At 46.8% G+C, this 16,079-nt stretch overlaps 1 protein-coding gene across 1 annotated transcript in view; it reads right to left on the bottom strand.

Moving 5' to 3' along the window:
• Nucleotides 1-15,191, bottom strand: part of ASS1 (argininosuccinate synthase 1) — a 53,353-nt gene extending 38,162 nt beyond the window's left edge. Inside the window, exons 1-6 of the mRNA XM_058159316.1 lie at nucleotides 14,618-15,191; nucleotides 12,614-12,726; nucleotides 10,346-10,414; nucleotides 9,791-9,979; nucleotides 5,845-5,901; nucleotides 3,097-3,171 (exon numbers count right to left, since the gene is read on the bottom strand). Coding sequence (XP_058015299.1) covers nucleotides 3,097-3,171; nucleotides 5,845-5,901; nucleotides 9,791-9,979; nucleotides 10,346-10,414; nucleotides 12,614-12,721 — 498 coding nt within the window. The 5' untranslated portion in view covers nucleotides 12,722-12,726; nucleotides 14,618-15,191. The remainder of the gene's footprint in view (nucleotides 1-3,096; nucleotides 3,172-5,844; nucleotides 5,902-9,790; nucleotides 9,980-10,345; nucleotides 10,415-12,613; nucleotides 12,727-14,617) is intronic.
• Nucleotides 15,192-16,079: the final 888 nt, after the last annotated feature.

The raw sequence follows: 16,079 nt of genomic DNA, 5'->3' as shown, positions 1-16,079 counted from the left end.
CCATTGGAGAAAACAAAGTAAAAAAAATAAAATAATACAATACAATACAATAGGGTGGGAAAATGTACATCTGGGGTCCAGTTGGCTCTGATCCTTGAGAGAACAATTCTGCTTGCAACTGTTGTAAGTTGCAACTCAACGCCTGCACACACAAGGTTGGGGAAACCAGGGTTGAAAGAAAGAGAGAGAGAGAGAAATAATCCCTGCAAAATTTTCAGGTGCTCCTTAGAATCCGGGAACAATATTTGGCCACTGAATGGAGGGTCGACCGTGTGTGTTTTTTTCCCATTAAGTGGCCCCCCTCTCACCCTCCCTTCCTCCCTCTCACACAAACACAAGCATTGAAAAGTCCCCCCAAAAGTCGCCTTAATTGCTTCACTCCTTCCTTAAACCTTTTGCAGCAAAGACAGGGAGAACCAGGAATAAAAGAAGTGGGGGGGAGGAAAGACGGAAAGAAAGAAAGAAAGAAAACCGGACCACGCTCAGTTTTCCATATAATACGCGCCCTAATTAAAAACACGCGTACGCCCCTGTCTTAACAACTCGCCTACTTGACAATTTGTTTGGCAACATATGGGGGACCCTTGTAAATTTCCCCTCGAGGCAATAAATAACAGATGGCAGGAAAAATAAAGAGGCGGGGTGGGGGGGGGCAGAGACCAGCAACCCTGAAATACACGTGTTTTTCAAGTTCACAGTGGCCGGATGGGCATGTTTGCAAATGTTTTGCAAACGCAAAATAAATATATAAAAAACCAAAAAGCTGCCGGCTGTCTTTTTGTTTTTCCTCCTGTGCCCAGCTTTCAATTTCGGGACCTTGGAAATCATTTACTCTGCTTTAGATAGCAAGGGGGGTGGGTGGAATACAGATAGATAGAAAGATAGAGAGATACATGGGACTTCAAGCAATTTTCTGGTTTGTACACAAAACGGTTCTTTTCTTTTTGATTGATTGAACACAGTTGTCAAACGTTCGTGGAGAAGAAAAGAGCCCCTGGTGAGGTAGTGATGCAAAACTCCTCATCTGCTTTATTGTGACTTGTCCTGGGGAGGAGGAGGAGGAAAAGAAGGGAAGGAGGGAGGGAGGGAGGGAGGAAGGGAAGGAAGGAAAGGGAGGAGGAGGAAAAGAAGGGAGGGAGGAAGGATGGAAGGACGATAGGAAGGAAGGGAAGGAGGGGGAGATAAGGAAGGGTGGAAGGGAAAGAGGGAGGAAAGGAAGGAAGGGAGGGAGGAGGAGGAAAAGAAGGGAGGGAGAAAAGAAGGGAGTGAAGAAAGGAAGGAAGGAAGGAAGGAAGGAAGGAAGAAGGAAGGAAAGGAAGGTGGAGGAAAGGAAGGGTGGAAGGGAGAGAGGGAGGAAGGGAAGGAAGGAAGGGGAGGGGGAGAAAAAGGAAGGAAGGAGGGAAGGAAAAAGGGGTGTTTATTGTACCTTTGAACATTTGCTAAATGGCCAGTCGAAAGGCGAGGACTACTTGGAAAACCAACCATCAAATGCAAAGAACGATTCTAGGAAATAATTAGGATGCGGGGGCGAAGGCTGTGATGGCTACCAGCTTGTGGTCCAGGAAGAAAAGCTGGAACCAGGAAGCGGGGTGGGGGGAAGAAAGGATGAAAAGTTCGGTACCTGAGCATACTCCATGAGGTCGCTCCGTCCTCGAAGCGGTATAAAATTCGGGCATTCTCCAGGGCGCAATGATCTGCAGATACCGTGGAAATGAAGTTTGTTAGGCACTGACCGAAAACCGGTTTGGTGGCAGCAGGGGAGGCATCAGACACAACCGAGAAACTATCAGCTCTACTCTTTAAGGGTTATGACTGGTTTTGAATATTGGGGTGGAGGAGGAGCAAACATTGAAAGATGGTGAAGTCAGGCAAAGAGGATCAAAGGGAGGAGGAGGGAGAGAGGAGGAAGGAGGGAGGAGGAGGAGGAGGAGGAAGGAAGGAAGGAAGGAAGGAAGGAAGGAAGGAAGGAAGGAAGGAAGGAAGGAAGGAAGGAAGGATGCTGAAGGGAGGAGGAAGGAAGGAAAGATGGTGAAGTCAGGCAAAGAAGAAGGAGGGAGGAGGAGGAGGAAGGAAGGAAGGAAGAAGGGATGCTGAAATCAAGAAAGGAAAGAAGGATGCTGAAGGGAGGGAGGAAGGAAGGATTGAAAGATGGTGAAGTCAGGCAAAGAGGATCAAAGGGAGGAGGAGGAGGAGGAGGAGGAGGGAGGAGGAAGGAAGGAAGGAAGGAAGGAAGGAAGGAAGGAAGGAAGGAAGGAAGGAAGGATGCTGAAGTCCAGGAAGGATGCTGAAGAGAGGAGGAAGGAAGGAAGGAAGGATTGAAAGATGGTGAAGTCAGGCAAAGAAGATCAAAGGGAGGAGGAGGAGGGTGGGAGGGTGGGAGGAGGAAGGAAGGAAGGATGCTGAAGTCAAGAAAGGAAGGAAGGATGCTGAAGAGAGGGAGGAAGGAAGGAAGGAAGGAAGGATTGAAAGATGGTGAAGTCAGGCAAAGAAGATCAAAGGGAGGGAGGGAGGGAGGCAGGGTGGGAGGGAGGAAGGAACGAAAGGATGCTGAAGTCAAGAAAGGAAGGAAGGATTGAAAGATGGTGAAGTCAGGCAAAGAAGAAGGGAGGAGGAAGGATGGAAGGACGATAGGAAGGAAGGAAGGAGGAGGGAGGAGGAGATAAGGAAGGGTGGAAGGGAAAGAGGGAGGAAGGAAGGAAGGAAGGAGGAGGAGGAAAAGAAGGAGGGAGAAAAGAAGGAGTGAAGAAAGGAAGGAAGGAAGGAAGGAAGGAAGGAAGAAGGAAGGAAAGGGAGGTGGAGGAAAGGAAGGGTGGAAGGGAGAGAGGGAGGAAGGGAAGGAAGGAAGGGGAGGAGGAGGAAAAGGAAGGAAGGAAGGAAGGAAAAAGGGGTGTTTATTGTACCTTTGAACAATTGCTAAATGGCCAGTCGTAAGGCAAGGACTACTTGGAAAACCAACCATCAAATGCAAAGAACGATTCTAGGAAATAATTAGGATGCCGGGGCGAAGGCTGTGATGGCTACCAGCTTGTGGTCCAGGAAGAAAAGCTGGAACCAGGAAGCGGGGTGGGGGGAAGAAAGGATGAAAAGTTCGGGTACCTGAGCATACTCCATGAGGTCGCTCCGTCCTCGGAAGCGGGTATAAAATTCGGGCATTCTCCAGGGCGCAATGATCTGCAGATACCGTGGAAATGAAGTTTGTTAGGGCACTGACCGAAAACCGGTTTGGTGGCAGCAGGGGAGGCATCAGACACAACCGAGAAACTATCAGCTCTACTCTTTAAGGGTTATGACTGGTTTTGAATATTGGGGTGGAGGAGGGAGCAAACATTGAAAGATGGTGAAGTCAGGCAAAGAGGATCAAAGGGAGGGGAGGAGGGAGAGAGGGAGGGAAGGAGGGAGGGAGGGAGGAAGGAAGGAAGGAAGGAAGGAAGGAAGGAAGGAAGGAAGGAAGGAAGGAAGGAAGGAAGGAAGGATGCTGAAGGGAGGGAGGAAGGAAGGGTTGAAAGATGGTGAAGTCAGGCAAAGAGGATCAAAGGGAGGGAGGGAGGGAGGAAGGAAGGAAGGAAGGGATGCTGAAATCAAGAAAGGAAAGAAGGATGCTGAAGGGAGGGAGGAAGGAAGGGTTGAAAGATGGTGAAGTCAGGCAAAGAGGATCAAAGGGAGGGAGGGAGGGAGAGAGGGAGGGAAGGAGGGAGGGAGGAAGGAAGGAAGGAAGGAAGGAAGGAAGGAAGGAAGGAAGGAAGGAAAGGATGCTGAAGTCCAGGAAGGATGCTGAAGAGAGGGAGGAAGGAAGGAAGGAAGGATTGAAAGATGGTGAAGTCAGGCAAAGAAGATCAAAGGGAGGGAGGGAGGGAGGGAGGGTGGGAGGGAGGAAGGAAGGAAAGGATGCTGAAGTCAAGAAAGGAAGGAAGGATGCTGAAGGAGGGAGGAAGGAAGGAAGGAAGGAAGGATTGAAAGATGGTGAAGTCAGGCAAAGAAGATCAAAGGAGGGAGGAGGGAGGGAGGGAGAGGGAGGAAGGAAGGAAAGGATGCTGAAGTCAAGAAAGGAAGGAAGGATGCTGAAGGGAGGAAGGAAGGAAGGAAGGATTGAAAGATGGTGAAGTCAGGCAAAGAAGAAGGGAGGGAGGGAGGGAGGACTGAAAGTGTAGATTGCAATGACTTTTTTTATTAATTATAGTATTATTATGAATTAGTACTAGACACCTGATGACCTCCAGGGTAATAGTTTCAGAGATATTCCTGACCAGGTTCCTGAAAAACCTTCAACCATGGTAGAGCTTCTTATGCACTGGAAAAATTCTTTAAAATTTAGAGACTGGGCAGCCCCTTGTCTGGAACGGCATAGGGTCTCCTGCTCGAACAGGGGGTCGGACTAGAAGACCTCCAAGGTCTCTTCCGACTCTATCATTCTATATATTCCCAGACGTTCAGAGGTTTTTCTGCCTTAAAAACAGCCCTGGCTGAACTGTCAGGCACAGTCCAACACAGGAAAGGCTTTGATGACCTTTTGGACGAGGTCATAAAATGCTCTCCCATCCTTTCGAGGTCATAAAACGCTTTGTAAAATTTGCCCCAAAGGTCGATCCCTCTGGTCCCAAAGATTTTTGGGTACATTCTGTAAGTTAGTCCATTTGAAGTACCTTAGCGCCAAAAGTTTTCGCCCGGTTAAAGGTTACAGACATGAGAGTTTTAGAAGTCCATGCAGAGATCGTATTCAGCCGGTTCGGGTCGGTTCAAGCAAACCGGTAGTAGCGATCTGCTGCCCCGGCGCTATGCCTTCCTATTTAGCCACTTTTTCGAAACTTGCACATGCATGGGAGCCACGCACGCGAGCAAAGCGGTAGGTAAATTATTTGAACCCTACCTCTGAGTACGTGGCTTAATTAATCCGCATTTATATTCTATTTCCGTGATGCCGAACCGATGGCACGCGGGCACGACAGCCATCATTGCCAGCTCAGCTCCTGCCGGCCAGCTGATCTTTGGATCTCTGCCGTGCCTGCGCAGTGGGGCTGGATGTATGGGGGGGACGCATGCACGGGGGGCGGAGCGCATGCACCGGAGGGGGGTGCAGGTTGGGGCAGGAGGCCTTCCAGGCCCAAAACAGGGAGGCCGTGCACACATAGGTGGAGCCATGCGCTGGGTGTGTGTGTGCTCGCATTGCAATTTGAGGGTTTGGGCACACCTGCGTGCATTTGCGCATTGCACCACAAAGGTTAACTCTCCCTGTTCTATTTCTTCGCATGTTCCGCCTTGTTCTACATCATCTTCCCGAGCTGCAGTGATCGGAGTTTGACCGAAGCTCATCAAAACACCGGCAGAAATTCCAAACGGAGGCTCAAACCTCATCCAGTTCCGTCCAAGGAATTAAAAATAATTCGATTTGAATCCATTTTAAAAAATAAAATAAAATAGCCACCGGTAGCGAACAAGCGATCAAAAGGACACCTTCACCTTTTGCCTAAGTGGCTGTGATGTTTTAATTGACATTTTCTGGGTCAATTAAAGCCGGAGCGTTTCAGTTTCCACTGAATTTTTGCCCTGGGCAGGATGGGGGGGGAAAAAAAAACACCCCCAATCCCATCTTGCAAAAGGTTTTGGAATCACCTTTGTTTGGAGAGATTAAAGTGGAGTTTTAAAAGTCCTAGTGATGGCTTTTGGCTTTGAAATGCTCCCTGCTTAATCCAAACACCAATTCCAGAAAAAAAGGGGAGAATAAACTTTTAAATTTGAGGATGTGTTGAGTATAACCTGAGCTGCCAGTCGGATGGGGAGGTTTGGTGGGCCCGCAGGGGCCTGAAACAACATTGTGTGTTGTAGTGTAGCACAAAACACGAGCCTTACCTTGATCTGAGGGGAGAGCGCGTAGTAGGCGAGCTCAAAACGAATCTGATCGTTGCCCTAAAAAAAAGGGGGGGGGATTAAAAAGGAATTCAGCAAAAAGTGCAAATCGTTTTGGCCAGACGGAAATTTTGGTTTGCGATTGCTTTCGTTGGGGGACCTCTCCGCCGTTTCCCCACCACCCCGCTGGGATCACCTGGTTGCCTCCCATCCAACCAATACAGGGGGAAAAAAAAGGAACTGACCACCTGATTCCTCGTAGTTACGGCTGCCAACCGGAGGTGAAGTGATCAGAATTTGAGCTCTTGGCAACCGGGAAGTGGGTTCGGGACTACCTGGGTGTGCTCTACATTTTAACCCCGTTGAGACACATTTTAGGAAGAGTTGGGTTCTAATCCTACCTGACAAGGAAACTTTGAGGTGGCCTTGGGGATTCCTTTGAAACTGACACACAGCTCCGGATTTGCGTGTGTGTTTGTGTGTGTGTGTTTCAGATGCGGGAGGGAAGGTGGGTATTATCAGTCCAGACAAGCTGAAAAATATTTCTGATAGAAACTAGCAACAGATTCTGAAGTGGAATCCTAGAGCTGCAAGGGATCTTGGAGGTCTTCTAGTCCAACCCCCTGCTTCAGCAGGAGCCCCTATACCATCCTGATCAAATGGCTGCCTCCAATCTCTTCTTAAGAGCCTCCAGCGATGGAACACTCACAACTTCTGGTGGCAAGCTGTTCCACCGATTAATTGTCCTCACTGTTCGGAAATTTCTCCTTAGTTCTAGGTTGCTTCTTCCTCCTTTGTTAGTTGCTTCTCGTCTCGCTTTTTTGGTGCTTTGGAGAATAGGTTGACCCCCCCCCCTACTTTTTTTTTTGTAGGAGCCCCTCAAATATTGGAAGATGCTATCATGTCACCCCTGGTCCTTCTTTGCATCAAACTAGACATACCCAATTCCTGCAACCGTTCTTCATATGTTTTAGCCTCCAGTCCCCTAATCTTCTTTGTGGCTCTTCTCTGCACTCTTTCCAGAATCTCCACATGTTTTTTATAATGTGGTGACCGGAACTCAATGCGGCTTAACAACACTTTTCCTTGTGTTGTTAAATTCATGTGACCGTTGAGAGCAACCGAGATGATGGTGGCTTGCAGGAGACTCCAAGAGGCGGCGACGGAAGACTCTGGAGGACAACATCTAACCCAACTTCCTTCTCCCATCTTCTTCTCGGCCATGGAGCCTCACACAGATGGTGCCCGGAGCATTTAAGAAATTGGCAGTGCGGATGAGGGACCAGGAAGCTTTGGGAGTTCGGATTACGGGGAGGGGGCGATTGCCTCTCAACCCATTTGCCTGCAAGCCAAGCTTACTTGAATGGAAAAATGTTTCAAAGGGCCTCTCGCTTTCTGAAGCTCAGCCGAGAGAACATTTCTGAGAAGGAAAAAGGGGCATTTTAGTACGTTTAAGGCCACACCGAGCCGAGTTGAATTCAACTCAGCACGGCCTTAAACGTACTGAAAAATGCCTTTTGCTGCTAGGAAATATTGAGAAATATTGGACTAGAGCTGACCTCAGCTAGAGTCCATTTTTGGCTTAAGACTAGACTGTATCTTAACATTTAACATTAATTTAAATTAAATTAAATTAAATTAATGCGTGCAAAAGCGCACAAACGTGCCTACCGTTCCTGTCCTATTGTTTTTCTTTTCTTCTTCCTATATGCATATATGCTTATACCTCCTTATATTTACTCATATATGTATATATTATATAATCTTTTTGTATGATACCTATATATATTGTTATGACAAAATAAATAAAGAAATAAAATAAATAAAGAAATAAATTAAACATATGCTGACCGTCTCCTGGTGATTGGCCCAAAGTTACCACCTGGTTTTCATACCTAAGGCGGGACTAGAACTCACCATCTCCTGGTGATTGGCCCAAAGTCACCCAGCCAGCTTTCATCATCTAAACTTGGACTAGAACTCACCGTCTCCTGGTGATTGGCCCAAGGTCACCCAGCCAGGTTTCATTCCTAAGGCAGGACTAGAATTCACCGTTTTCTGATGATTGGCCCAAAGTTACCACCTGGTTTTCATGCCTAAGGTGGGACTAGAACTCACCGTCTCCTGGTGATTGGCTCAAAGTCACCCAGTTGGTTTTTATACCTAAAGTGAGACTAGAACTCCCAATCTCTTGCTATCAATTCATGAGGTTGGGGTAAAAAATAATAATAAAGAGAATCTTGTACCAAACTCCCCCCAGAGTTCCCAAACCTCACATGGCAACTGTACAGGAGCAAAATCAGCCCTTCCCACCACCTCTTTTCTTTTTAGAAAGCCTGATTCTGCAATCTTTCTCTGCCCTTTCTGGGCTATTTCCATTCTGCTAAAGCAGCACAATTTTGAATCCAAGCAGATTAAATGGAGCAAAAGGCATCTTGATAAAAGCTAAGTCTTTGCTGCCCTCTTGTGGGAAGATGTGTGCAATACACTTTTTGAAAGTCTGTGTAAATTTACAAACGGCTTTGTTTTTAATTAGAATTGTAGAATAAGATTTTTTTTAAAAAAAATCCAAGGAAAAGGAATACTAAAAAAAAAGAAAATAGAAAAATAAATAATATATAGAATTATGACTTCTGCCAGTCGCTCCATTGAGTAATTGCCAGGCATCAAGAGAACTTAAATATTTGTTGCTAATAAGGAATTTGTCCTTTTCTGTCTCCTTCCTTCCTTCCTTCCTTCCTTCCTTCCTTCCTTCCTTCCTTCCTTCTTTTTCTTTCTTTCTTCCTTTCTTTCTTTCTTTCTTCCCTCCCATCCCCTTCCCTCTCCTCCCCTTCCCTTAGTTCGTTCATTCGTTCCTTCCTTCCCTCTTCTCTTCTTCCCTTCCTTCCTTCCCTCTCCTCCCCTTCCCTTCGTGTCTCCTTCCTTCCTTCCTTCCTTCCTTCCTTCCTTCCTTCCTTCCTTCCTTCCTTCCTTCGCAATTCAACCCTGTGCAGTTAAGCTACTCTAGAAAAACCCTGTCTAGCTAAACTCAGTTTAGCTAATTTTTAACAAGCGCTAGCTATCCAGTTTTATTTTTCTTTGAATTATTCAGAATTACCCAGAGGGACAAAATCCAAGAAGATGACTCCCCAAGACCTTGGCTGAATTTGTTCAAGCCAGAAACTCAAATTTGTGTCTCACACAAATTTTGGTTCTAGCTTCCTAGAAACGTAAATAGACCTTCTCCCCCCTCGGTCCAGATTCCAGTATGGTTTTGTCCTTTGGATGTCACTGAAGTAAAGTCCACTGAGAAGATGAAGAGGGGAACAATTTAAAACATCACCAATTAAGGAGAATATTTTGTAGCTCTGGGTTAGAATGAGGAGTGCTTGGAGCTCTCTGAGATTGGTGGTTTACTTGCCGACGTTTCATGACCCAACTAGATAATTTCATCAGTGCTAGACCTCGCATTCCTCCTCCTCCTCCTTACACCCACTCCCTTCTAGCACTGATGATGTTACCTAGTTTGACTCATGAAACGTCTGCAAAGATCACCAAGGATCCCTCTCCTTCTCCTTCTCCTTCTTCTCCTTCTCCTTCTCCTTCTCTTCTCCTTCTCCTTCTCCTTCTCCTTCTCCTTCTCCTTCTCTTCTCCTTCTCCTTTTCCTTCTCCTCCTCCTTACACCCACTCCCTTCTAGCACTGATGATGTTAATTAGTTTGACTCATGAAACGTCTGCAAGAAAACAACCAAGCTCAAAGATCACCAAGGATCCCTCTCCTTCTCCTTCTCCTTCTCCTTCTCCTTCTCTTCTCCTTCTCCTTCTCCTTCTCCTCCTTCTTACACCCCACTCCCTTCTAGCACTGGTGATGTTTGAGTCATGAAATGTCTGCAAGAAATCAGCCAAGTTCAGAGAGCACCAAGGAGCACCAAGGAGCCCTCATTAAAGCATAACCCTGGTTCATCTCACCTTGCCTGTAGCTCCATGAGAAACGAATTGGGCCTCCTCTCTCAAGGCGATTTCCATCTGCTTCTGGGCGATACACGGCCGGGCCAAAGACGTGCCGAGGAGATAGCGGTCTTCATAGAGAGCCCCAGCTTGGACCGCTGGCCAAATAAACTCCTCTACAAATTCTCTGCGGAGGTCTTCAATGTAAACCTGAAATACAGATGATAATAACGGGGTATGGAAGGGACCTTGGAGGTCGTCTAGTCCAACCCCTGGCTCAAGCAGGAGACCCTATCCCAGGGGTTGGCAACCTTAAACACTCAAAGAGCCACCAAGGTCCTAACCGGAAGCCCTCCCATTCAATTCTGGAGCCGAACAGAAGTCCGGTTCCCCCATCATAGAGTCTCCTCTTAGCGCAGTGTCCTTTTTCCTCTACGTGCCCTAATGGAAAGCCCTAACAATTGTGGAGCCGACCGGCGACAGGGAGCTGCAGCAGAGGGATGAGAGAGCCATATGCGGCTCCAGAGCCGCAGGTTGCTGACCCCTGCCCTGTCCCATCCCATTCCTATCACTCACCTTTGTGGCACCCAAAGAAAGAGCTTTCATTCTTGCCTTTTCAAAGTCTTCCTCTTGTCCAATGTTGGCCTGGAAAATATTTAACGGGGGGAAAAAATAGAAAATAACTTCTAGATTAAGGAAATCTGATTTTTTTTTGTATGTTTTTAAGGGCAGTAAAGATAAAGGTTCCCTTCGCACATATGTGCTAGTAGTTCCCGACTCTAGGGGGCGGTGCTCGCCTCCGTTTCAAAGCCCAAGAGCCAGCGCTGTCCGAAGACGTCTCCGTGGTCATGTGGCCGGCATGACTCAACGCCAAAGGCGCACGGAATGCTTTTCCCTTCCCACCAAAGGCGGTCCCTATTTTTCTACTTGCATTTTTTACCTGCTTTCGAACTGCTAGGTTGGCAGAAGCTGGGACAAGTCATGGGAGCTCACTCCGTTGTACGGCACTGGGGATTCGAACTGCTGAACTGCCGACTTTTGGGTCGACAAGCTCAGCGTCTTAGCCACTGAGCCACGACGTCCCTTTTAAGGGGAAAAAGGCACCAAATCCTTAATTGTATAAAGGCGTCTCATTATCCCCCTTTGGAGGGTATCTTAGAATATCCTGGAACAGGGGACTGCTAAATTCTGGAAGGGCAGCAGAGCCATTTCCCGTCTCTGAAGGGTAAAAATTAAGAGAAGAGATTAAGGGAAGGAGAAGAGTGAAGAGGAGAAAGGGAAGGGAAGAGGGAGGAAAAGCGAGAGAAGGAAGGAAGGAAGGAAAGAAGTAAAAAGAGGGAAGGAGGGAAGGAAGGAAGGAAGGAAGGAAGGAAGGAAGGAAGGAAGGAAGGAAGGAAGGAAGGAAGGAAGATGGGAGAGAGGAAGGGAGATGGAAAGAGGGAGGGTGTAAAGAAGGAATGGAGATGGGAGGAGGAAGGAAGAATGGAGATGGGAGGGAGGAGGAAGGAAGGAAGATGGAAGAGAGGAGGAGGGAGGAAGATGGGAGAGAGGAAGGAAGGAATGGAGAGAGGAGGGAGAGAGGAAGGAATGGAAATGAGAGGGAGGGAGGGAGGGAGGGAGGGAGGGAGGAAGGAAGATTGGAGAGAAGAGGGAGAGAGGAAAATGGAGAGAGGGAGGGAGTAAGAAGGAATGGAGATGGGAGGGAGGGAGGGAGGAATGGAGGTGGGAGGGAGGGAGGAAGGAAGGAAGGAAGAAAGGAAGGAGGGAGGGAGGGAGGGAGGGAAGGAAGGAAGAAAGGAAGGAAGGAGGGAGGGAAGGAAGGAAGGAAGGAAGAGAGGGAGGGAGGAAGAGAGGGAGGGAGGGAGGGAGGAAGGAGTAAAGGGAGATTGGAGGGAGATACCTGGCTCTTCATATAAGCCTCCTCCCTCTAGCTTTCTCTGCAGTTCCTAAGGAGAAAATACTGGAATCCCTGGAAGGGCACCCAGAGGCCATCTAGCCCCACGCATTCTTCTGAAGCCATTTCCCTGCTGAAGCGAGGCTCTTTGAGGGCCTCCAGCTGAGCCATTTAAACAATATTGCTGCAAGGGAGGAAGGGGCTGCATTCCTTCTCGCATGGCAATAAAAATAAGTCCAAATAAGAAGAAACGAAAGTCCAAAGGGGTAAAAGTTCTCCGCTCACAAAAGCAGGACTCATCACAAGACAGCCTGGACCTTGTCTTGATAAATAAGGTGACTTTTTTTGGGGGGGGATGATTCTTCATTCTTGAAATTCTTTTGAAATCTCGTGGCTTGCAACTTCTTTTAATCACGGATATTTATTCTCAGCTCCTGGATTTCTGTATGTGTCTTTTCCTTTAAAAAGTCCCAAGTCTTTAAAATGAAATTTATATTTAATCAAAGGCTACTTTTGCTCCCCCAGTGAACTGGCGGCCGGATTGGATATCAGATCCCATCATTCACAGCCCTGCTGCTAGCTAGTTAAGGGCCAACCGATCACGTTTGACCCCCTGGAAGGCAAGGCTGACATTGAGATTCCTCCTTCCTTCCAGTTTGTGGCTGATGGTTCTCCTCTTAACTGAGACAAGACGGACACCGGTTGAATTTCTATCTGGAGGTCCCTTGCAACTTTAACCATCAAGCCGTTGCCGTATCTCTTGGCAACTTTAAGAGGAGTGGACTTCAACTCCCAGAATGCCCCATCCAGCATGCTGGGAAATTTTGGAAGTTGAAATCCACCCGTCTTAAAGCTGGCTGGCTGGGGAATTCTGGGAGTTGAAGCCCATCCCTCTTAAAGTTGCTAAATTTGAGTAACGCTGATTTGGAGTCCTTGAAAAGTTTTCTCACCAGGTAAGCGATGACATCATAACCTTGTTCTTTCAGCCAAACCAGGATGCAGGAGGTATCCAAACCGCCACTGTACGCCAGAACCACAAGGCCTTTGGACTGAGACATTGAGTCTACAATAATCATAATAATACTTTATTATAATAATAATAATAATAAGTATATTGAGCTTATACGTCACCCGAAGGACAATTCAAGAAAAACCCCCATGAGATTAACAGGCAGAGTCTGGGTATCTTCAAAAGACCCCCAAACCCAGCTGCTTTTTTTCCAGGCTAAAAAAAAAAAGAGCTGATAGAACTGGATTTGCTTAACGCCCTTGTGATTCACTTAACAACCAGTTTGCTTAGCAACGGAAACCCTGGTTCCAATTGCGGACATGAATCAAGGACAACCACAGAATAACTTCTCCAGGCATTCTGAACGCTCGTGAAGCCGCTGCAACAGCCCTATCAGAAAGACGGGAGGACCAAACGTTGGCACCAACGTAGACCTTGAGCCCGCGGAACTCACCGCCACAAGATTCGACCTGAGCATTGATGGTCCTGGCTCAAACTTCATTCACAGCCTCAGGAATGGGCTCCCTCCTTCTAATACAACTTCCAGAGCCCTTCATCCTCCCAGGGACTGATGGGAGTCCGGATTCATCAACCTGTGTACGCTGTATAATCTCCAGCCTGCCCCTCCCCCAAATGCTGTTAATCTGCAAATACAGGTAATCCTCTACTTACGACCACAACAGAGCCCAAAATTTCCATTCCTAAGCGATAAGAGTTGTTAAGTGAATTTCCCCCCATTTTAACAGAATGAAAGAGTTGGAAGGGACCTTGGAGGTCTTCTAGTCCAGCCCCCTGCTTAGGCAGGAAACCCTACACCACTTCAGACAAATGGTGATCCAACCTCTTCTTTAAAAACCTCCCGTGTTGGAGCACCCACAACTTCTGGTGGCAAGCTGTTCCACTGATTAATGGTTGTCACGGTCAGGAAATTTCTCCTTAGTTCTAGGTTGCTTGATAAGTTCCCATCTGTTGCTTCTTGTCCTGCCTTCAGGTGCTTAAACTTTGATTTGATAGAATCGATTGAAGAGATGGATTCTATTATACAGCCTGACCCAATTTAGGGTGGGGGGAAATGCATTATTTTTTCCATAGAGGTTTTTTCAATAAAAGGATGTCCAGCTTGGCACAGAGTAGAGCTGGCAGATCTGGGGCACCATTGGCACCATCCAAAATAAAGATTTGTCCACTGCCTCCTTTAAACAACCCCAGTTTGTACTTTCAGTTCCCCTTGTACAAAAGAGCAATTTATTTATTTATTCCGGGCAAGGAGCCGGCTGCGTATCTCCTGTTTAAAACTCGGGGCACAGGGAATTTTCAGCTTTTCCTTTTGGTTCTGCCCCGTTTCGATCTCTTTCAAATCGCCAAAAAAACTTTTATTTCAACAGGTGCAGAAAAGGAGAAAAGCGAAGGGAAGGAAAAAGGAAATAAAAAAAGAGGGAAGAGAGAGAAAAAAATAGGGGAAAACTATTACGAAGTGAGGAAGAGCAAAGAAAAAGAAAAAGAAAGAAAGAAAGAAAGAAAGAAAGAAAGAAAGAAAGAAAGAAAGAAAGAAAGAAAGAAAGATTGAAAAAGAGGAACAAATATACCAAATAATGGTTTCTGATATTCTTCACAATTATATTTCATCTCTCTCTTTCCGAAGTTATGTCAGAATACTCTTCTTTTTCTAATCTATCTCAAAAAAGATATAAAGAGTCCGTTTCTGACCTTCTTTTCATTCGTCGTGCATGCGTTTATATTTTATCCTCTCTCTCTTTAGAGCGTGGCTTCCTTCTTCTCATCCTTTCCTCTTTTTAATCGTCAACCCCCCCCCCACAAAACCAGACGTTCCTTCTTTCTCCCCAATCCTCTTTAAAACTCTTCCAAACTTCTTTAGAAGTTTGGTTGCAACTCTTCAAAACTTTGTTAAAAGGTTTCCCACTCTCTTTCTTGCAATGCCACTTACCGTTGTCACCTGTGCAAAGACCAGAAGAAAAATCAGCTGCAGATTAAAGCCAGGGGTCTCCCCACCAAATCTCCCAGCTTCCGAGCCATCCCAGAATATATACCCCTCTCCAATTATTCAAATGGAGGAGGAGCCAGGATGGGCACAGTCCAACCTCAGCAAGGACCCCTTTCTCTAGTCACCATCCTGGCTGGGTGTTTTTTTGAGTTATTCAAACCTCGCCAATAGTTTTGGGGCCAAATTAAGCCAGTTGAACGACCGCCAAGGGAGAGAGGTGGGAGGGGAAACCCCTGCCCTAGTTATTATTTTAACTCTTGCACCATCGGGCACAGCAGCCAGGTAGGCAGAAGAATTTGGCAACTGTCTTGACAGATCTACAACTCGTGACCCGCCGGGGAGAGATAAGGTTTCATTGCAACAGACCGGGTCACCTGCCCGAGGGGAAAAGCTCTGAGCATATTGGACATTCTTTTTTTCCAGATCTGTCAGACATCCGGTCCATATTCCAAGTTTTTCTGTGCTGGAATTTGGCCACCGTTGGGTCATAAAGTTGAGTCCAACCGGAATACTTGATGCTTAAATAAACTGAGCAACTCATTTACCCTTTGGGTCTGGAGGCAGAGTGTATGGTGAACAATTGAGGGAACTGGGTATTGCTAGTCTAACTAAGAGAAGGAGTAAGGGAGACACGATAACTGTCTTCCAATATTTGAGGGGCTGCCCCAAAGAAGGGGGGGGTCAAGTTCAATCCAGTGGTGGGATTCAAATAATTTAACAACTGGCTCTCTGCCCTAATGATTTCGTCTAACAACCAGTTCACCAAACTGCTCAGAAAGTTAACAACCGGTTCTCCCGAAGTGGTGCGAACTGGCTGAATCCCACCACTGGGTCCACCTATTCTCCAAAGCACCAGAAGGCAGGACAAGAAGCAACGGATGGAAACTCATCAAGGAGAGAAGCAACCTAGAACTAAGGAGGAATTTCCTGACAGTGAGAACAATTAACCGGTGGAACTCCTTGCCTCCAGAAGTTGCGGACGCTCCATCACTGGAGGTTTTTAAGAAAAGACTGGACAGTCACCTGTCTGAAATGGTATAGGCCATTTACTTGAGCAGGGGGTTGGACTAGAAGACCTCCAAGGTCCCTTCCAACTCTGATATTCTATTCTGGACAAGAAGTATTGGCTGGAAGACTATGAAAGAGAGGTCCAACCAGGAACTAAGGAGAAATGTCCTGACGGTGAGAACAATTAAACAGTGGAACAATTTTTTATTATTTGCATTTATATCCCGCCCTTCTCCAAAGACTCAGGGCGGCTTACACTGTGTCAAGCAATAGTCTTCATCCATTTGTATATTATATACAAAGTCAACTTATTGCCCCCCCAACAATCTGGGTCCTCATTTTACCTACCTTATAAAGGATGGAAGGTTGAGTCAACCTTCGGCCTGGTGGGACTTAA

Source organism: Ahaetulla prasina, chromosome 16, assembly GCF_028640845.1.
Source record: "Ahaetulla prasina isolate Xishuangbanna chromosome 16, ASM2864084v1, whole genome shotgun sequence".
NCBI lineage: Eukaryota > Metazoa > Chordata > Lepidosauria > Squamata > Colubridae > Ahaetulla > Ahaetulla prasina.
This window is presented reverse-complemented; position numbering and strand designations above follow the sequence as displayed.